At 38.5% G+C, this 22,024-nt stretch overlaps 1 protein-coding gene across 1 annotated transcript; it reads left to right on the top strand.

Annotated features, from left to right (window-relative positions):
• The first annotated feature begins 196 nt into the window (after positions 1-196).
• On the top strand, positions 197-20,490 carry EIF2A (eukaryotic translation initiation factor 2A). Its single transcript, XM_026065111.1, has 14 exons — positions 197-226; positions 3,988-4,057; positions 4,413-4,487; positions 6,194-6,312; positions 7,513-7,612; positions 8,015-8,097; positions 9,771-9,844; positions 9,985-10,129; positions 11,063-11,179; positions 13,502-14,073; positions 15,640-15,756; positions 16,706-16,834; positions 17,856-17,921; positions 20,332-20,490. The coding sequence occupies exons 2-14, from the start codon at positions 4,011-4,013 to the stop codon at positions 20,395-20,397; spliced, it is 1,710 nt and encodes a 569-aa protein (XP_025920896.1). The 5' UTR covers positions 197-226; positions 3,988-4,010; the 3' UTR covers positions 20,398-20,490.
• The last annotated feature ends 1,534 nt before the right edge of the window (positions 20,491-22,024 follow it).

The raw sequence follows: 22,024 nt of genomic DNA, 5'->3' as shown, positions 1-22,024 counted from the left end.
CCCGCGGCCGCGGGCCTGTCCGGCCGCGACCCGTGGGGGCGGCCGCGCAGCGCGTGTTTAGCTCGTGCGGGCTTTCGTCCCGACCCTCTGCAGCGCCCGGGGCCGTGGCCCGAGGGTTGGGGGCCGCCGCAGGCGGGTCTCCGCGGGCTGCTTGGAGGCTGGTGGGAGCTGATGGCCAGCGGAGGGGGGTTTCGCTGCGCGTCGCGGAGCGGTCCCTTTCCCCTTGGTACTCCCTCTCTTCCGCTCTCTCGCTTTTTGGTAACAAGCTGCCCGTAGCAGAGCGACGTCTCTCTTTCCCGTTGTGCTTCTGAGCTTTACACATGACTGTGTGTATCTTTGCTTGGTATCCTGGGCATTTACACTTGTCCGGGCTGGTTTTTGGGCTGCTTGTTGCTGTCTGTAGTCTACTTTAAACTGAGATCTTAACTTTTCATGGGAGTCCCCCAGAAGACCCGGAGAACAGATATCGAGTCATGAGTGTTAAGCCAGTGAATTAAGCACTGTTAAAATGTACCTCTATTGAGGTACGTTAGGAGTACGGTGTGCCTGCATTGAGTTACAGGGCTGTAAAGCATTTGGAGATTTTAAATTTAATGAAGAACCATTTTCTCCGAATCAATAAACTATTTCTTAAAACCTTTTCATCTTGTTAATTTCTGAAGTGCTGTGCGAGAGGTGAAGTAAGGAGATTCAGCAATTTAAAGAGCAGCTCTGCAGAGCAATATAAAGACATTCAGTTAGGGAAATTATCGTCTTCCAGGCATTGCTGGAAGGCATTGCCACATCTGTGGGGGATTCCGTTGTGTAGTTCAACTAGAAGCTTATAAGGCCAGGTGGGAATGCTGTGGTTATCCTGTCGGACCTCCTGTGTTGCACTGGCCCAGACGTGGCCTTGAAGTACTGCTGCTGCGAATTCTGCAGCTGGGCTTGAGCTAGTACGAGTCTTGTTTTCTTGAGTCATCATCCTGAGTAAAAAAACTTCAGCTCAGCTTTGATCCATAGACCAAACAACTACATTTTACATTGATTATTAGCCTTACCTTTTAAAACATAACTACTATCCCTTTTTTCCCAGTTCTCTGGATATTTTTCAGTGTTTTGATCAGATGTAAACCACCTTTGCAACTTTAACGTGCAATTTATATCTAACCAATACTTTCTGTTTGACGTCTTAAGAAATTATCTTTTAAAATGGCAGGAGAAAAATCATCACTCTCGTGATATAGCAGGAAAACACCAGAATAGATTTGCTCAAGCTTTATGTAGATTTTAGAATTTCCATTACTGGAGATCATCAAGAGCAGGTTCAGCAAACATCTGTTGGAGGTGACAGGTATGATAAGATCTTGACTTGGGATAGAAGGATATTTTAGATTACTCCCAGCTGTATTTTTCTTCAATTATATGCATGTCTTCGGTATTTCTCTCATGTATATTTACTTGTCTTTAATGTTGCTTACAGTTCTTGAACTCTGTTGTTGCAGGTATACTAAAGAAACAAACTACATAGCAAAAACAGTCCTTATTGTTCTTACTCTACTAGGTTTGCATTTTTCTTGGTATTTTTTTGCTTCCATTATTTTTGCCTTAAAATCTTATATTAATTTTTATTAACTGCTTCTTTAGAAATACAGACATCAGGTTTGATTGCAAGGGAGCCTGTCATAGATGAGTTGTTTTGGTCACCAGTATGAGATTGATTATCTTGTAGTTTTTTTGACTTTGCCTGTAAAGCATCTGCATGAAAAACTCTTATTGAAACTCATAGCATTTGACATGTGGCGTGCCTGAAAGGTTAGGGTTTTTTTGTCAGAAACATTTAATATGTATTAGTTTAGATACTTGCAAGAAACAGCACAGAGCTTGTTTTTTCTGTTAATACTTGTTTATCTGAATACACCAAACATCATTTTATTTTATTGTTCCATTCCATACTGGGAGTGATTAGGGCATTTCTAAAACAAATAACTATTTACATTAGAAGTACAGCAACGTGATTTATTTGAAGCATGGCATTAGAGTCTTTTTATATATCTAAAAAACCTGTGTTGACCTATTGTACTCCAAAAAACTGCAAAAAATAATTTTAAGTGTACCACCAAAAGAGTATTTAATTGGAGTGCTAAAAGCTTAGATAAGAGCTATCTTTATATTCTACAATAAAAAGGAAACAAATCTTGGCTCTTGTGCACAAACTTCTATAAGAATATTTATGTTGGTGTTTTTACTGATCTGCAAGTGTAGATCCACATACGGTTGGTTGGATTGACAAATATCATGGAAGGACTATATTTCCTTCTCAGGAATCTCAAACGCTCTGAATGATACATTGTTTTCACACAGTGCACCCTTCTTCTCCCCATAATGGTGTTAAATCTTAGCAATTTCATAATTCCATAAAAACTAGAGTATAAGTAGGCATGTCTGGTATTCCAAGAAAATGCATAAAGCATAGCTAATGTGTATATAACACTTGCCTGTTTTATGATTTAATTTTGAATTCTAATATGCTTGTAGTAGGACCATCTGAAAAAAAATGTTTTATTCACTCTGCAGGAATTCCATATACATGATTTTGCACTGAATCTGTCTTTATTTTTGATTGTTTGCTTATGCCATAAGCATGGCAATGTCTCTGAAAAATGAAAATTGGAACACGTTTTGTATCAGTATTTCTTTCATGCTTTCTGTTTTCAAAGTTGATTATTAATGTTGAAATTAAAAGCAGGGCACATCCCATCTCATGTCAGCAAAGAATAAGTCTGACATAATCTTTCTTCTGCAAATGCCCTTCATGTGTTTAGGCAACTAATCCTCTCTTTAGGGAATATTTAGACAGTCTTTGCAATTCCACTGTGTAGGACTTTTGTTCAGCTCTCCCAGTAATGGAGAATTCTGCGCTCCTGCAAGTTAGGTTTCCTAAAAGTGCCTCCTGCGAAAGGGTTGAGAGTTGAGGATCATCAGCCGTTCTAGGAGCAGACATTATTCCACCCCACCTTCCTTGTGTGGGTGCAGTTCTTCTGTAGCTTGACGTCATTCTGCAATGAAATCGGACTCTTCTCAGCAGTGTCCAGTGATAAGACAACAGGCAATGGGCACAAACTGAAATACAGGAAATTCTGTTTAAACAAGTTTTTTTTTTTCCCACTGAGGATTGTTGAACACTGGCACAGGTTGCCCAGAGAGGTTGTGAAGTCTCCATCCTTGGAGATATTCCCAGCCCACCTGGACATCTGGACATGGTCCTGGGCAACCTGTTCCAGGTGACCCTGCTGGAGCAGGGGGGTTGGACTAGAGAATCTCCAGAGGTGCCTTCCAGCCCTGACCGTGCTGTGTGCCTGTGATGCATCTGGATTTGCTCCGTCCTCTTCTCCCCTGCTGTCCTCAATAGTGTGTTTCTGCTCCCTTCTTTGCATTCCTGTGGTAGAGGGATGAACCAGTTCATTGAAAACGGACCCTGTAGGAGAGGCTGCATCGGCTTGCTGAGCTATTCCACCCTGCAGCTGCGTGAGCGTGGGTGCCGGTTCGGAAGCTGGAACAGCTCGCACGGCTGCGAGCGCGGGGAAGGGCACGGCTGGCTGCCGTTGTTTGTTTTGTAGCCTGGTCTGCAGTTCCAGAAACGTGTTAGCTGGCCTTCAGGGTTGTTTCTTCTGTGGAGATGCCTAGCAAACTGCCGTGTCAGTTGTCTGTGCGTTATATGTCAGTATTCCTGGTTCTGGGGCTAATAAGCTCGGTGTCAGCTCTGCCTCTTCACTGCCTCTGTATTATTTTTAATCCTGCAATTACGTTGTGTGAAGCCAGGTTATCCGAGCATGTATTATATTCTGAATTTTCTTTACAACCTTCTTCCTTTACAACCTTTACTCTAAAATGCAGGCTGGGGGAAAAGTGGTTACAGGTCTCAAGGTTGATAAGTTAGTTTAAGCCTTTGCTTTGGACATTTCTCTGAATCTGAAATGAATCCTGGTTTATTTACTTCCTTTCCAGTGAGAGGATCCGAAGGGCTTTATATGGTGAATGGGCCACCCAGTTTCACAGAGAGTACAACATTTCAAAGGTACTGTTGTTCTAAACATTTTAGATCTTTTGCACAAAAAAAACCCATTTTCTAAATAGTAAATGTAGACTCTGGGGTTCAAAAATTTAGAAGTACAAGTGGATTTTTTCTTCCTGTCAATAGTTTAGAAAATTGATGATTTTGAAGGCTGTACACTTGCCTGACTTCTAATTGCCTTTTTGTACTTAAAAGCGATAATTACTGAACAATTGCAAGGTAGATTGCACTATTACTGTTATAAAGAATTATTCAGGTGTGCAGTTGGAAAACTGAAATGCTGCTTTCTACTTTTGTTAAAAGTACCTTAACTTATGTAGTACATTTGAATATTAATGTGCATTTCTTATTTCTTTAGGGACTCTGGAAAAAATTGTAAAGCTGTTGCTTTTAGCAAGGATGGTTCCCTCTTTGCCTGGTGCAATGGAGAAAAGTTAGTGTGTTTTATGATATTAATCATTTAATTTGATTTAAGCAATCTGGATCAGTTTTACCACATTTACTCTTGTGTGCATAAGGGCTATTAATGAAAATGTTTGCATATACTTTAAAGGCATTTTGGTTTTGCACTGTTCGCAGTAGTGGCTTTGTTTTCTGAATATCAGATGAAATATTTACTGTTTTTCTCATATTTATAATGGACCCATTGTTGTGGAATCTGGATATGCTCTATAAGGGTTTTTGTTCATGTTTCCCAGTACAATAGTACCTGGCTTTCTGGGATTAATTCAAGTAGCACAACAGATGATTGCATTGCTGCTTCTGAAGTAGACTTTTGGCTTTTTTCCTGCCTTTTTTCTCCACGATAATGTATTTTTTCAAATATCCTGAGAGTCAGTAGGTGTAGGACTGCTGTCTAGCTGTGTAACTGGAATTTTTTTCAACATATTACAAAGTTATTTGAAAATAAGTTAATATCCACCATACTGAACCTGAACTATTAGTAAACTTCATAGAAAATGAAGATTCTATGCACCTCACATACAAACATCACAAGGTTTCTGTTTTATAGACTAGATGCATGATAGAGTACACCAGAGATTGTCCTTTATGGGAGAGGGCATCATGGGGTAGCTGCTGTAAAGAGATGATCAGGATTTTTCTGAAATGTCAGTGTTAGTGTAGTATCAGTGTTCTTCTTACTAACTCCCTTGTTTAAAAAAAAAAAAAAAACTGCAAAAGTGTTCAGTAATGTTATTTAACCATTTCTGTTAAAGTGGGTAACTTAGAGGTAGCTTTCAGTTGTTCCCCTCAATAATATTTCTGGTTCTTCCAAATGTACAGACCCTTCATTTTTCATTATAAACTTTATTTTTGTCATTTGGAAAGGTCCATTTCCAGAAAATGTTTGTGGGGAAAATATTTTTCAAACAGCCACATTGTATATCCAAGTACCCAAGCTCAGGCTCGGTCCTTTAACTAAGAATATTCCAAATGGCAAATCTTTCCAGTGCTGTGATGCTTCTTTGTTTTGAGGACTGGCTGTCTTCCTTAATTTTTGAGGCAGCGGGTAGTTTATGACATGGTGAAGAACAGGCTCCTACCGTAGTTTCTGAGAATAACAGTAGTTTGGACGCATCCTGACTTTATCTTTTTTTATCCTTTGGATTCAGTATGTTGCAGATCTTCAACATACAGTGTTCAGAGATACTGTTTGACCTTGCTAGTTCAGCTTTTTGACCTTTGATTTTTATTGTCTGTGTCTCCTCCCTCACCCCCCAAAAATCCAAACCTTAAATGTAGAATCCTTATAGACAGAAGACCTGTAAAAATGTATGGGATAAATGTATGTTTTAATTCAGTTAGAAGATTTTTCTGTTGCCCTTGCTCAACTTTAACACCGCGGAAGAACAGATGAGAATATCTTGTCTGTGATTCAGAATCCAAATGTGCAGATCAAAATACACAATGTTTTGACCAGGATTTTCACTTGCTCATTTTCTGTTACGCTTGGACATCTGGTTTTAAAATGTTCTTACAAGTATTTAGTAAAAGCAGGATGGGGAAAAAAGCTCTTCTAATTTTGTTACACTGGCCAAATATGGAGCAGATCTAGAAGTCAAATCTGTGAAAAGTTACCTTGGCTATTAATTAACCAGTCTAAACATGTTTTATTGAAATGACCTCTTTTGGTTCCAGAGTAAATATTGTTAATGTCACCAACGCTGAGTTACTGCGTTCTTTTGATCTTCCAAAGGCAGTTTGCCTTGAATTCTCGCCAAAGAATAACGTTCTGGCAACATGGCAGGCTTATACAAGTGAGTATTTTACCAGCTATAAAAATACATAGGTAGTTGCATATTTTAATTCGGTTTGCAGACTTTCCATTACCTGATTTGACATCCTACCATGTTCATTGGCTAAAAGAGCAGTATAGAAAATGTACAGATTTTGTGTGGTTAATCGAGTACATAGCAGAGGAGGGAGGGATGCCATCTTCTGAAAGCATTTGGTATTGACCATTCTTACAAATAGCAAATCAGAATGCATGTACGGTTATTACTCCGTTAAGTAAATCACATGTTTCTAAATATTGTTAACTGATCTTAGAGCAGAGTGCGTTTGACTAATATGCTGTTCAGGCAATTTATATCTGTGTATAGACAAAGAAAATTGTAAGCTGTCTGAGAATAATTGTGTCCTGCGCTGGGCATAGCTAACATGGAGTGTTCCCGGTTGTCCAGAGGGCTTTATTCTCTTCTCGGACTCTGTATGGAATTATGTTCCTGACTCACATAGTCTCAGTCTTTTCCAAGTTGTGAGTCTGTAGTGGGTGGTGCAAATCCTTCCTTTGGTAGAAACGGTAGGCTATAAGCTAAAGTGGGTGGGAAGTGTCTGGGACAGGTAGGACAGGACAAGGCAGTACAAGTGCTGGAACGGATGCCAGCTGTGGACTGTCAGAATACTGTTAGGTCTCTTTGGAATTGTTGGTGGAAACAGGCAGGCCAATAGCTGTAGTATTCAGAGTAAGTAGAAGGGTACAGAGAGTTTAAAACCAGCAGAGAGCCATTTTATGTAGCTTGCAGATACAGCTGTGAATGTGACGTGAGGGACAAAACATGTGATACATTCCTGTGAGAACAAAATGTAGGAGAGGAGACTATACTTTCCAGTGTTTGTCAAGAGGGTAGCTTTTCTAAAGTTCTGGTTTTAATTAGAAAACATGCTTTAGAAAAGTTGTCCTAGCATCGGTGGTCCTAGTCTTGTTCCCTTCTACAGTAATGGGAGTGGAAACCCCGAACTTCCAAACGTTGGTTGTTTTTGCAGGCTGAAAGACCGTAGACAGACTTAAGTTAATAGCTAAGGCAGTTAACAGGTTTGGGTTTAGCCCTTTGGGGGTGGGGGGTGCTTCTTGACAGAAGCTTATGTATGCTTGGTTGCTTGTAGAAGCGTAAGATGTGATGGTAAAGCAGATTTAATGCCCAGAAACCACCACTGTAAATATGTTTTTGTTGCAGCTGCTAAAGATGGCACAGCAGGGGTGCCCAACCTGCAACTTTATGATGTGAAGACTGGAAAATGTTTAAAGTCTTTCATCCAGAAAAAGATGCAGAACTGGTAAATAACATTTCCAGATGCTAATCGTTTTCAAACAAATGTGTTTTCCAAAATCTGACCTAGGTAAATACGGTTTTTAGTATGGTGTTGGTTTTCAAAGTATTGCCTGCTACAAGCTGAAAGCAAGTATCCATGCTTGCAAGTATCTTTGTACATGGTTATAATTGTTCATTTCTTAGTATAAATTCACTGTCATTTTGCAACACAAAGTAAACTCGGGAGAAAACAACCATAAGTCTAGTTGTATGTTTGTTTTTTTACCAGGCAAATGCAATTTGTGCATTTGAAACATACAGCATGGTTGGTTTTGTTTGGCCTTTAAAAAAAAAGAAAAAAAAATAGACTGCTAAAGGTGGTCATTATTCACTGTTTCTTCAATTCTGTTTTTTTCCTTAAATGTAGGTGTCCTTGCTGGGCAGATGATGAAAGCATTTGTGCCAGGAATGTAAACAACGAAGTGCACTTCTTTGAAAACAACAACTTTAGTACGCAAGTATTTCAATAAGATGGTTTCATTGCATCCCAGATAGGAGTTGTCCTTTGCTTTTTTCCAGTTTTCCATTTTTTTCTCTCTTTTTTGTGACTTGTCTGTGATAAAATAGATCTAATTTTTAGACAAGGATGCCTGATTCTATATTGGTTTAGGTTTAATGAAATCCAGAAATTGTTAGTAGAGTACTTGATTACTTCTGTGGATTGTGTGTATTGTGACTATAAATGAGCTTTTCTAATACGGCTAATAATGGCTTATTAGAAAACTTATATTGATGGCAAAAATGAAGTTGTGAAGCTAGAGCGTTTTTTCAAGAAAGTTTACTACTAGTGGTGGAATATTCAGGTTGGTAGAGGGAGAGATTGACAATGAAAAGGGAAGGAAAAATGTGGGAAGATAAATAGATTGGAACAAAGAAATTGAGAGGAACAAAAGAAAGCTTCTGGAGGAAACTATTATTTTAAATATATACATATATGTATATTTATGTATATATGTGTATATGTATATGTTCACCATTCTTTCCCAATAGAAAAAAACAACCATGGTGTCTGTCAGTCATTATACACCAGAAAGCAATTGCTTTAATTATTTTTTTTCCTTTTTCCCTCCCCAGTTCTGACCCTTGGTGTGTTTAGAGATGAGATTAAGAATGCAATTCTCCTAATGCTATACATTTACAATGCATTGTTATTTGAGCCATGTAAATGTTCCTAGCATTAGCAGTGAGATGGTCCATGAAATGAACTTTGCAGTTCAGCTTGAAAATCTGTATTTAAGTGCAGTTATGGAGCTTCCTTCTTGGGATTTACAAGCAATGCTGGGTATTAATCTCACTCAAACCTCTTACGAGAGACTACTTGTCGTAGCAGTAATTTACTGTGTCCACCATTATGATGAATGCTGGCTTTTACTTCATTCCTCTCAAATACAGGAGCAGTTGTCTGTTTTTCTTGTGCTAAAATACTATTTAATTTCTTTTCTGGTGTTTACAGGCACCCGTGTCCCCTTCCAGTTCCTATCCAACACTATCTTAGAAAAGTCCAGAATATGTGTTTTAATGTGAGGTCTGCTGCTAAGCCCAGTCTTCATTGAGGGAATAGGGCTATGGGTTGTTGTTTGTTCACTTTTTAAGAGCGTCCAAGATGCATTTGCCCTAATTTGTTTGTGTAAAGGAGCAAGGCTTAATGCAGAAGAGGCTTTTATGAAGGCCTCCTATTAGGAAGCATCATCCAGTAAGGCTGCAAGGAGGGGAGCCCCTTGGCTTTGTGTAATGGTGCATGTTATCTGGACGTGACTGCCGCTGCTTCTCCTGAAGTCAGCATAGATAAGATGAATAACACTGTCACTTCTTTAAAACACGAGCTGTGTTCACACGGGGTCCAGAAATTTCCTTGCTGTTTGAACTTCCTAATACTTGCACTGGATTTCAAAGCTAGGCTTTGTTCAAATGATTTCTAAGGTGCTTTTGTAAATAAAAAGTGATCTAGTCAGAAAGTTAGTGTGATGAAACGTGAAAGTAAAGGTTGTCTGACTAGTAAAAGAACTCTTTTATGTAATACTGTTCTTTACCTAACCATACCTTTTTATGGGCCTATATTGTGGATAATAATCTGGGTTAACATTGTGTCATTATCATCATCACAACTGTGATTTTCTTTGCAGGTACTATTGCAAATAAACTGCATTTGCAAAAGGTTAGCGATTTTGTGTTATCTCCAGGAGCACAGCCAACCAAGGTATTTCCGATGTTTGTTCACAATTTGATTACTGGTTTCCTTCAAAATCTATGGTAATTTTAGTACAATGTACCAGTGGTACATAAACCTCATGCTATCGAGAGTATCATCCACTATATAATCTGATGGCTTTATTTTAGGTTGCTGTGTATGTTCCGGGCAGCAAAGGTGCACCATCATTTGTAAGACTCTATCAGTATCCCAACTTTGGTGGTCCTCAGTCTGCATTGGCCAATAAAAGTTTCTTTAAAGCTGACAAGGTGACAATGCTATGGAACAAAAAAGGTATAACAGCTGTATATTTAATTCCTTATATTCTGCAAATTTTGGATTTAATTACTTTGTTTACCATGTGGGTTTTGCATGTCATTTGCATGCGTAAATACTAAAGACAGTCATTAATGCCGACACAATGTTAAGGTTACAATTCTGAAGTGCTCATAACTTTCCCATATTGACTTGGTTGATTTTGTGTATAGTAATTCAGAATATTCTACACATCTGCAAATTTTGCAATTGATTTGCAAATTTGAATTGAGTTTTGTGACGATAGCATTTTTAAGATGTAAACATAAGACTATATCAGAGCATAAAACGTTCTTACTTTCCTGTAAAATTGTATTTATACAGACATATAACAAATGGGATGACTTCCATGATTCTCTGTATGCTTTGCTGTTTGTGAGCAATGATAGTTGTTTCAGAATAGTGTTGAAAAACTGTTTTACTTCAACCCACATTGTTTAGACTACAGGGAAGGTATTACATAACTTTGTGCCTGCATGTGGTTTCTACATGTTTGCTTAAAATAGGTGTACGTACAAAAGCCATTGATGAAACATTTTATTTGAGGACTGATCAAGATGCTTGATTTTTGCCTTAGTCAGATGAAAAGCCTAAGGCACTCTTGCTGCTGTTGAACATAATAAAATATCTTTTTACGCCTGAAAAGTGTATGCACTTTCTTATAATTGATCAGTAAATGAATAGGCTTAGCTTACACCCTTAATCCAAAAATGGAAGATACTAATTCTGTTTGGGTTAACATTTAGGAAAATTTCAATTGAGAAGAAAATGATAAACAGCACTGTTACTCAAGCAACTTTAACTGCAGAATTCACAGTCAAACTAATTTTCTCTTTGTCCATGGTAGTTTGTGAAATAGTTCATATGATTTGCAATAATTGTATTGAACTAACTGTGTGTCTATTCTGTTAGCCACTGCTGTGCTAGTAATAGCTAGTACAGAAGTTGATAAATCAGGAGCTTCATACTATGGAGAGCAAACTCTGCACTACATTGCAACAAACGGAGAAAGTGCAGTTGTACAACTACGTAAGTACCTTTCAGGCATTTTCATTGTATTATAGCACTTGATAGTAGGAATTGCTGTTTCATCAGCTTTTGTTTAGTGTATGCTTTTTGGCTGATGCAATGAAGTACTCTGATTTTAAACGAAAACAAAAAAAATAATCCTTCACCAGAATTTTTTTTAGTATGGAGTGGGTTTTTTTTAATGGTTAATTTATATAGCTATATTTGGTATCCTCACCTTTGTAATGTCAGTGGCAGAGAACACATGCTTTCAATTAAAATACACAAATAATTGGTTTGGGTGGGTGTTTGTGTATAGGAAGGGAATTTTGATTATTAAGGAATGGCCTGCATAGTGGAACCAGTTTAATGTTTAAGAATCCAAAATGGGCAGGAAAGTATGTTGCCAAACAAAATAATCTTACATGTGCTTTTAGACATAGGATCGATAATTACTCAAGGAATGGGGGGCAGAGTGAGTAATTTTTTATTTATTTTTTTAAGTATATTGAAAAATGAAAGGCCTGCATTTTGTAGAGGAAAATGGAAAAGAGTTCTGTGACATGAAAATGCCATGTTGGGGAAGAACAAGTGGACATTCAAATTCAATGTTTTGTTTGAATTTGAAGTCCATTGATTAAGATTTCCTCCATTTTCCAGTATTTTTCCATTATCTTAAATTGTTATTGTTTATTAAACGCATGTTTTGTTTGGGGACTATAGGGAGGCTAGTTTGTTGTGAAGATTTCAAAACACTGTGGGGATGGAGTGGTGTAAAGTATTTTATGCTCAAGTGACTTAGAGATTGCAGCTCTTTAATACCAATGTTGATCAGGAAAACATTCCCAGTTTTCCTTCTATAGCAAAACTTGTGGTGGCAAGTACTATGTCCCCATTTCCCTTAGTTGCTAACCTGACTGGGAAGAAATGATCAGGATTATAACTTGATATTTAGAATCTCTCTGGGAGCAGTTTGCTGTGTTCAGAAAATTAGTTTTTGTTTAACTACGTGCTTATTAAAACCTCCTGTGTCTTTTGAAGTTATTCATTTCAAATACATCTTTTATTTAACAGGCAGCTTTATCATTAATTTTCATTTAGCTATTCCTTTTCAGTGAAAAATCTAAATATGTCTGTTTTGCTTGTAAAATTGTTTTTTCCAACAAAAGCAAGTAGTGAGCACTTGGAGCAAATGACGTTTGGTTTCCTTTTGATTTGTATCTTCTGGTTGCTTTTGAGGTCCAATTTTGAAGCTTTTTTTCACGCTGGCATTTGTAGGGGGGGGTTGTTTTGTTTTGTTTTGATTTTTAGCTAATACATGCTCATGCTGCAGCTTTTGCTTTAGCTGTTGAAGCCCGTATAAGGCCGCCCTCATCTATCCAGCTGCCTACTGTCGTGGAACTTGCAGAAACATAATTGTATTTCAGACCTCTGTCTCTGCAGTCACATTTCATTAACGTCATCTAAAAAGTTCTAAAGGGGCAAATGCACAGACAGCGGGATTGCATAGCCCAGTTTCTAAAGATAATGAGGCTTTAAAATAGCAACAGGAATGAACAGTTCAAGCTGTTTTGGTATTTTGGGTCAACATTTGGATTTAAGAATTAATGCACTTGGTACTTACAAGAGATACAAGTAAACATGTCCAGATTAGGAGTGTTACAATGAGCTACGTCTTTTATTCACCCTTGTACATCTTACCTGAATTTTGGTCATGTATCCATCTTTCTTCAATAGCTCTTAATGTTCTAACCCCAGAGTAGTTTCCAACAACATCAAATTTTAATCGGAGTGCATAAAAATATTTTTTGTGTGCTTTCCCGCTTAAAAATCTGTCTCATAAAATACTGCACATGAGCATGGTCCAAAGATAACTTAGATCAATATTTCTTAGCTATGCAAAGCTAAGCTATGTGATAGTTCTTAGGGTTAAAAAAAAAAAAAAAAAAAAGGAACTAGTATCCAGCTGGTATAAAACTCCTGTTTTTGCAGGTTTCCAGTGGGACAGTTTGAGAAGGTCCTGAGATATCATACTTGAATAACGAGGAAAAAAGATAAAGGAATTTTTTTACATGAAAAAATATGGTTACTGTTAAAGTGCTGATGCTGACCCTACAGAGGTAATTTGGAATGGCTGCAGTTATTGTTGCAAACCTTATCTAAAATTATCAGAATATAAAGTGTTTTTTGTTTCTGCCACTATTGTTAGCAGAATTCATTCTCGCTGCCAATAATTGGATTATTGGATTTTAGCAAAGCATAAAAATAAGATTCGTTATTGGTATCTTTTCAGTGCAAATGAAAATTTCATAACAATAGCTGCATATTTTCCTTTCCCTTTAGCAAAAAACGGTCCTATTTATGATGTTGTTTGGAATCCCAATTCTGTCGAGTTTTGTGCTGTGTATGGTTTTATGCCTGCCAAAGCAACAGTTTTTAATCTGAAATGTGACCCTGTGTTTGATTTTGGAACTGGCCCTCGCAATGCTGCCTACTACAGCCCCCCTGGACACATTCTAGTACTAGCAGGATTTGGAAATCTCAGAGGACAGATGGAAGTATGGGACGTTAAGAACTACAAACTTATTTCCAAACCAGTAGCGTCGGATTCCACGTATTTTGCTTGGTGTCCTGACGGGGAACATATTGTGACAGCTACGTGTGCTCCCAGGCTGCGGGTTGGTAATGGTTACAAGATATGGCATTACACTGGCTCTGTTTTACACAACTATGAAGTGCCGTCAAATGAAGAAATATGGCAGGTTTCCTGGCAACCGTTTTTGGATGGAGTATTTCCTGTGAAGGCAGTAAAATACCAGGCAGTCCCAAGTGAATTGCCAAGTCCTGAGCCCAAACCTGCTCAAGCGTACAGACCTCCAGCCTTGAGGAACAAGCCTGTAACAAGTTCCAAGCTTGTAAGTAGACTGTTTCTTGTATGTAGTAGTTTTCTCTGTTTCATTGCTATGCCTGTCTTTGAAGTTTGACCTCAAATATATGTGTATTTTTAATGAGGGACATTAGAAGAGTGATCAGACTGGAAGGATATTGTGGGGTTTTGAGAGTTTTTTTTGATAATCTTCTTTCACTGACTGACACTCTTCTCCCTGTTTGCAAGAACTTATGCTAGAAAACTGAAATTTCTGTGGTCAAAATATTATTCTTCCACAAAGCTGTTTGCAGACTTTAAAACTGCTGTCTATAGCCAGCACTAGAACAGTGAACAAATTTGGTGTACAGTAAGATCTCTGGTTAAAATATGAGCTTCAGGTCTGGGTGACCCAACTTACCAAAGTCCAAACCCAGTTAGATGGGTGGTTGACTCACCTAATATGAGGGGGGACAAAAGCTTTTGGGAGGAAAGTTTACTTGCTAGAGATAGATTTGATTGTTAGCTATCAGCTGCAGTCTAAACAGGTTTCACATAGTGACCTACTTGTTTAATTAGTTTTATTTTCTGTCAGTTTTCAAAATAGGTTGAGTGAAGCAGCTAATTACATTTAATAATTGTAGCCTTGATGTTTAAATTTAAACCATAAAGAACTTTGAACCTTGTATTTTTAAAGAAAAGATTTCTACTTGGCTTGTGAAGAATCCATTAATCATACTAATGTCTGATTTCACCAGTGATCGATAAGCAGAGGTAGTAGAGAAAAGATACATTAAATAAAAGAATTATGTTCACTTTTATGGGCAGGAAATTAAAACTGGTAGGTAGGATATGTATTTTTAAAACTATTTGTGTATAAATATGTCAGTCTGCCAAACCAAGTACAAAAATAGAATTGAGCATGTTTGGGAGATAAGTACTTTCTTTACTCTTTTTTTTTCCCCAGTGATATATGGGAGAATTAATATTTTATTTATTATTCTATTTACTTTTCTTTAGAAAGCGCAGTCATACAAAGTCTGGTCTCTGCTCCCAACCTGTCATGTGTGTTAGCTCTTAACTGAGGGGCAGGATTGTTCTATCCAAAAAAGGGGGGAGAGAGGGTTGGGGATGACAAAACAACAATACCCCCCCCCAAAAAAAAAAAAATAAAAGCAAACACAACAACCAACTATTCCTTTCTTTTCACTGGGAGTTTGAGTTAAAAAGTTGTTGACAAAAGCAAAATGCTAAGCTTCAGTCATTGTGTGCTGTTTTATTCCTGTCTGAATTTTGTTTCTTTGAGATGTAAAACATGATGATTCTGCTATTTTGCTGGTAATCTATGAAGTCCTTAAGAGATACTGGACAGTCCCAAAAAGAAAAATCTTGAGAATGGAAGGATTTGAAACACATTTCTCACTGTCTTCTGATAGTGAAAGGAAGGAGAAAGGGCACACGCTTTTCTTTGCGTCTTCCTCTTCCTTCCTGGTTCATCTTTACGTATGGTGTTGCCTTAAGGAGGTTTGGGGATTCAGTGTTAATTTTTTGGTAACATCATGTTTACCAACATGGAATAAAGGTTTCAAAAATGTTAATTTTGCATATTCTGCAGCATGAGGATGAGCCACCTCAAAATATGAAACCACAGTCAGGAAGCAGTGAAAAGCCACTCTCTAAAACAGCTCTCAAAAATCAAAGGAAACATGAAGCAAAGAAGGCTGCTAAACAGGTATTGAAAAGTAGTTCTTTTAAGGATAAGGTTAAATTAATTTTCACAAATGTGATGATCAGTCTCAGAGCAGGGACCGTTAGTTGCAGTGAAAGTCATCTATCCATTTTGTATGTGCTATGTTTTGGGGAGGGTGGTACTTCTTTAAGTCATTCTCTTGTATCTGCAGTAGTCTGATAATAAATGACAGCTGTGGCTAGTTGCTGTAAATTTGTTAACTGAAGTGAGATAGACTGGGAAAACTGAGATCGGGAGACCACAGTTTTTATGTTCATGTTAAGATTACATACTTTTGCCCTTTCACCTTCTGACAGTCTGCACAGTTCTCTCCAGTCTTAGGTGAGAGTTGAGCACTGACTGACTGCTTTGAAGTGTCCCACCAGCAGGCCAGGGCTGAGGCATGTTATCAGGGCAGACCAAAAAGAGTCAGCTTTTTTTTGTTGTTTTTTGTTTGTTTTTTGCTTTACCTCTTTGTTTTTATTCTTTGGCTAGGTAGATTAAAAAATAGCTTTCGGTATTAGCCTTCCAGTTCTTGCAGACTTCTGAAGTTTCTTAAATATGAGCTTGGATTTTTGATTTTCTTATACTGGTTTGAGCCCTTTCTTTCACAGGAGACAATGAACCACCAGTCTACTTTTAAAAATATTTGTGAATGTCTTGTCATCCTTACTGATTTTTGCCTATGCTAAGTATGTTTGGTGTCTCAGGGAAGAAAAAATTAAACAAAAACAGCATGCGAGTTTTATAGATAACCCCTTTTCAGGGAAACTATGTAATAGGTAACACAATGCATTATAGGAAGTCACTTAGAAATTTTGGAGAACACCAGCAAACTAGTGGAGGAAGAAATAATAATGGATCGCTTCCAATGATTATAGAGATTTGTATCAATCCCTTTGTAATTTGAGGTATTTTCTGTAGGTAAAGCATTTGTTAAATCTGTTTACAGGAGGCCAAAGCTGATACAAACCAGGAATCTACGCAGTCCTCAGCATCACAGCATGCACCACGCAATGCTGTGCCTGCCGTGACATCAGGAGATCCTGAAGTAGACAAAAAGATAAAGAATTTAAAAAAGGTGAGGGGATTTTTCTAATGAACAGCTGGTTTCTCAAAGAGATTGTCTTTGAGTTCTAATCTGATTGTAAGGTGACTTGAGTTCAGCGACATAGCATTAACACAGGTAGCAGATTTCCCAAATTTTAAAATATCTTCCTCTGATTTTCAGTCTTGTAAAATAGTAGGAGTCATCACTTACCAGGACTCCTAAAGCCCTTACCAGAGTAGCATCTAGACAGCGTAGAAGACACTGAAACCTATATGGAAAAACAGTCCAGTCTCTTATTTCTTATGAATACTGTTGCCAAATGAGAGGGGTATAGCTTAACAGTGTTTATGCTTAGAGAGCAACTATGTGGGCTTCTTGTTCAGGCTGCGCTTTCCCCAGCTGCAGATGATCTGGGAACCTGCTTTGGTTCTAAGCAGAACTAATTCTCTTCTTCCCCTAATCTTAAGGTTATATTTTTCCTGAGAGTTTTTGAGCAGTGTAAGACAGCATGGTTCACCTTCTCAGATTCAAAATCTATGTGGTCTGAGTTTCTTCCTAAGCTTTTAAATGGCATGAGTGCAAAGTTTATTGCCAAGCTTGGGAATTTTTTGATTTAAATAATTTCAGGATGGAAGTTGTTTGGTCCAGGCTAGGAAATCTTTCCCATTTCTGCGTAATGTATCAGGGCTTTTTCTCTGGCCTCCTCCTGCTTTTTATATTCCTGTGTTTTGATTAATGTTCCAAACTTTTTGAGGAAAACGTATGGAGAAGGTGCATAGTGATAGTGGAGGAGTTCATTTCTGATTCTGGATCTAGCTCTTCAGTGAGATAATGCATACTGTTTGTTTCAGAAACTAAGTGCTTCTGTTCTCTAGGTTCTTGTTCTTGAAAGACATATCTTTATTGGTGGGACAATTCTGGATTAGATGCTCAAATGAAATGTGTCTTCCCTGTTGAGAACTGACTCTTGGTAAATCAGGCAATTGCAAGTGCAAGGACTTCTACAGACTGTTTTTTGTTCTTGGTTCACCCATGTTTTTGTTTTTCGTAGAAACTAAAGGCAATTGAGCAGCTTAAAGAACAAGCAGCCGCTGGCAAACAGCTAGAGAAAAACCAGGTACTGTTAAGATGTATGCAGTTTATTCAAGTTGGATTTTTGCCATTGTACTCGATCCATAGTGCTTTCAGTAATACTCGTGCTTAAAATCCTGTAAGATTATGACCTCTTTGTATCCTTTCCATTTCAAAATCAGGTAAGTAGAAGAAATTACCTCAAACTTGCCTCTAGAGAGGCAGGGTTCCTATCAGCAAGTAGCTAACAGAATGCGCAGAGAATGTAGTCGATGTTTGTTTAGTTGGTATCCTTACCTCTGTTTCTGTCTAGCATAGTCATCAAATGGGTCATTTGTTTGTCACGCGGCCATTTGTGCCATTGCCACAACTCCTGTGGGTTATGTAGAATCAAACACTTGTATTGACCAAATAATGCCAATGTACGGTGGCTTTACTCTTGCGAGCACCTCTGTCTTACTCACTGTAACATCCCTATGCATTTCTTGCATGCGTGATCACCACTTCTAGCTTGCAGTACCCTTTGGCTCAAGCATGCATCTATGCTGTCTTTGGACTAAATGCTATAGACATAAAGAATGATACACAGCAATTACCTTTCCAGTTCCTTCTCACTGTTTCCTCTCTGGGATAGAGTACCTGTCGCACAGTGTTGGTATACTTCCTAGTTTCACTGGCTAATTCAGAAGTTCTCTAATAGCCATAGAAATGGCACCTCAGGTCCCAGGTTTGTATGGCAAGGATTAGGTTTTAGTTTGGAGAAGTTAGACTGTGTGGCAGGAAAATGGGGAAGAAGGGAAATGTGAGATTAGGGCAAAGGAGTCAGGAGAATGAAAAACACAAGGGTCATGGGGTTTGGGGTATTTTCAGACTGAAGTCTGGGAAGCTGTGCAGAGCTGCTATTGCATCTTCCAGTATTGCTGCCAAAGATGATACCTGCCAGTGGTGGTACTCAAAGTAAGTTTGGGAGACTGCCTGCATAGTTAGTAGATACAAATATCTGGGAGAGTTAAGAATATTTAAGTAGTGTCAGCAAGTGGCCCATTTTCTCTCACCCTTACTATTTCCCACTATATACTTAAGGAGTTACTTTGATTAAGCAGGGTTTTTTTAGCTTTAGTCTGTAAACAGCCTTTCTCTGTAATTAATGGATATGATATAATAGTGGTTAGGGGAGACATATTTTGGGAAAAGTCTACTTTTAGCTCATTTTTCCAATAAATGAAAATATCTGAGAACTAATATCTGTCGATATCTACAAAGGTCAGGTCGTATCTAGACCTTATAGATAACCTTGTCCAGAACAATCACAAAGTGTTCCTCTGAACTTGTGTTATCTGATTTCTGGTCTTTTAAGCCTTTGGCAAAGGAGTTGTGTCCACAGGGAGCATTTGTGAAGAGAAATTCTGTATCTTCTTCAGAAGAAAAATAAAAAAGTCTTGTTCTCCAGGGAGAGGCTAAGGAGACTTACTCCTCTGTTTGTGGCAGGGCTGTTTATACTCTGCTTGTACTGAGAAGCATAATGTTAGGCATATATTTCCTCCTATTCATTGGGAATCAATGTATACAGATGATATTGGACAACGCAATGACAATGCATTGTATAAACAGGTCGGAGCTTGGCATTCCCAATTAGGCTTAGGGCAATAAGAGAACTAATGTACATATTCTTCTACAACTTGACAAGGTATCTGTGCCAGCTAAACTACAGGCACGCTCAGCTGGGGTCCGTACAGCTCAGAGACTCCTCTTACAAACTGTTTTGCCACAGATACGTATCAGATAATAACGCAAGATCTATATTAAACTTCTGAGAGCAGCTATGCGTTGATGCTGTTGTCTGTTCCACGTACTGCTGCAAAAGGGGTAGCCTGCCCTGGAGCAGGGCTCTGAGCACCCGGCCGGGTGTCTGTGAGCGTTGGGTGCCGTACGTGAGAATACAGGCAGGACGGACGAGCGCTCCAGGGAGAGGGACGCCACCGCGTGATGCGGAGGGGGGACACTGGCGGCACCTCCTAGCCCTCTTTACAGTGCTTTATTTACAACAGACGTGGGCAGGCCACAGTGGTGCGGCTCTCGGCTTTCCTGGTCTCTGGTGCTGGACTATGTGCTCGCCCCAAAGCAGCATGCCCGTTAGGACAACGCGTAGCGAAGAACCTGTTACAGCCGAAACCTTGGCCGACAATGTGTTGTGTGCGGTAGCCTTTCCTGTGTGCTGCTGTCCTGGTTGCATGCCACCTTTAGCAGAAAGGGAGGTGCCCGTGGGGCTGTGCAGACAGTGTTTGCCTATTTTGTCATCCAGCCCAGCTTCTTGTAATTTATGGTATATTTTTAATCTCTCTTTCTGCTGTAGACTGGAGTTACATATGACTTTGTTTTACCTTCATAAATATTGCTCTTTTGATTTCCCATATAATAAGCTAGATCTGTGATATCTAATGTTTTTATTTTTCTAGCTGGAGAAGATTCAGAAAGAAACTGCTCTCCTTCAAGAACTGGAAGATCTAGAACTGGGTCTCTAAAGCTTCATGTAAATCCAGTGGAGCTTTAACACAAAATTCGTGCAAAATATAATATGTATTAACTTGAACAAAATAAAGTGTTTCAGCAAATGACTGAGGATGCAAAAGTTTACAGATTTGCTGCACACTTGCCTCTCTAAAACCTTTTGTAAAGATTTGTGCACATGCAAAATTGTAAACAAGTAATGAATGTCACATCAGCTGGTTCTGCTGCTATTTAAACCAGAAATGTGCTTATGTTCTGAAAGCATATTGCTTAAAAAACAGAAGAAGCATGTTGGTTTATTTCTTTCTCTTTTTTGGGGTGAGGAGGGAAAGGGGATGAGGTTTACCCATTTGATAGCTTTATTATATTTAAAAAGACATATGACCTTTATGCAGCAATAGGATGTAGACAAAAATAAAGAGCATTTAATAATAAAAGTACTTCTGTTCTTCTGTTACAAAGGCAGAATTAAAAAAAAAATGAAGCCATGTCACCAAGATCAAATTAATTCACTGCTGCTAAGGATAAATGAAGTTTCAAATACTACAGCTGCTGTGGTGACCCTTGCACAATTTTTACTGATTGTATTTTCCTTTTTTTAATTGTTTTTCCTCTTCCCTTTTTCTGATCCATTATTTGTAACCCTTAAAGGACTAAATATGCAGAGAAAAGATGGTAATGGTTTTTACACTATGTTGTCAAATTCACAAACTAAAGATAAGATTTGCTAATTTTTTATCTGGAGTAATAATAGGCCCAGCTCTATACCACATTACCTGTTATGACAAAAATGATTTTTAATATCTGTCTCACCGGAGAGTTGGGCAATAGTGTTAAATTGCCCTATACTTTTATATATTTAAATCCAACGTCAATGAGCTTTTTCAGATTGACAGTATCCTATAACTATTAAATTCAGTAAACTTAGTTTAAGAATATTTAGATCATGTTTTGCATTCCTTAGCATTTCATAAAATTCTATTTTCAGGACAGAGTGGACAGTCATGATTTATTACTATTCAGTGTAAATGTCTTGCCTCTTTGTTTATGCAATAAATAAAATTAGACAGGTTTTTAACATTAAGTTTGAAAAAAAATAAGGATTTAGTTTGAGGAATTAAATGAAATGATTTAAACTTGCTTCCGTCTTGTCTCTCCTCAGTTAATCTCTCAAGAAAAGTGTATTTGTGGGTTTTAGGTGCATAGTCATCTCATTGCTTTAGTGATAAGTATCAGAGCTCATTTATAATGATGGTGAAAGACCCCAGATGATGAAAATAGCAAACTGTGAAGGAACAGTGGTTTTTCAAACAAATCTTGCATTACATGGTGTATTGGGAAAAAAAGAAAATTTGATGCAGTCTGAAGGTATCCTTATGTAAATTGTTGAGAAAATAGGTGTTAACTAGGCATGATTCAGGAGCGCTTTTTGGTTCAGAGCCGGTGGTACGCGGTGCCGCTCAGTGCTCTTCCCTTACGGCAGCGTTTAGCTGCAGGGGCGGCCGTTCCGCGGTCCCCCGCGCTCGGGTCTCCGCGGCGGGGCCGCGCGAAGGGGCCTGGCGGGGCCTCGGGTCGTGCCGCGCCGCCGCATGAGGCGCCTCCGCGCGGGCGGCGGCCGTTAGGGGCGGGGCGCTCGCGCGG

This window comes from Apteryx rowi, unplaced genomic scaffold, assembly GCF_003343035.1.
Source record: "Apteryx rowi isolate R43461 unplaced genomic scaffold, aptRow1 scaffold_224, whole genome shotgun sequence".
In the NCBI taxonomy this organism is placed as follows: domain Eukaryota; kingdom Metazoa; phylum Chordata; class Aves; order Apterygiformes; family Apterygidae; genus Apteryx; species Apteryx rowi.
The sequence above is the reverse complement of the archived record's forward strand: the minus strand, read 5'-3'. Positions and strand labels throughout refer to the sequence as shown.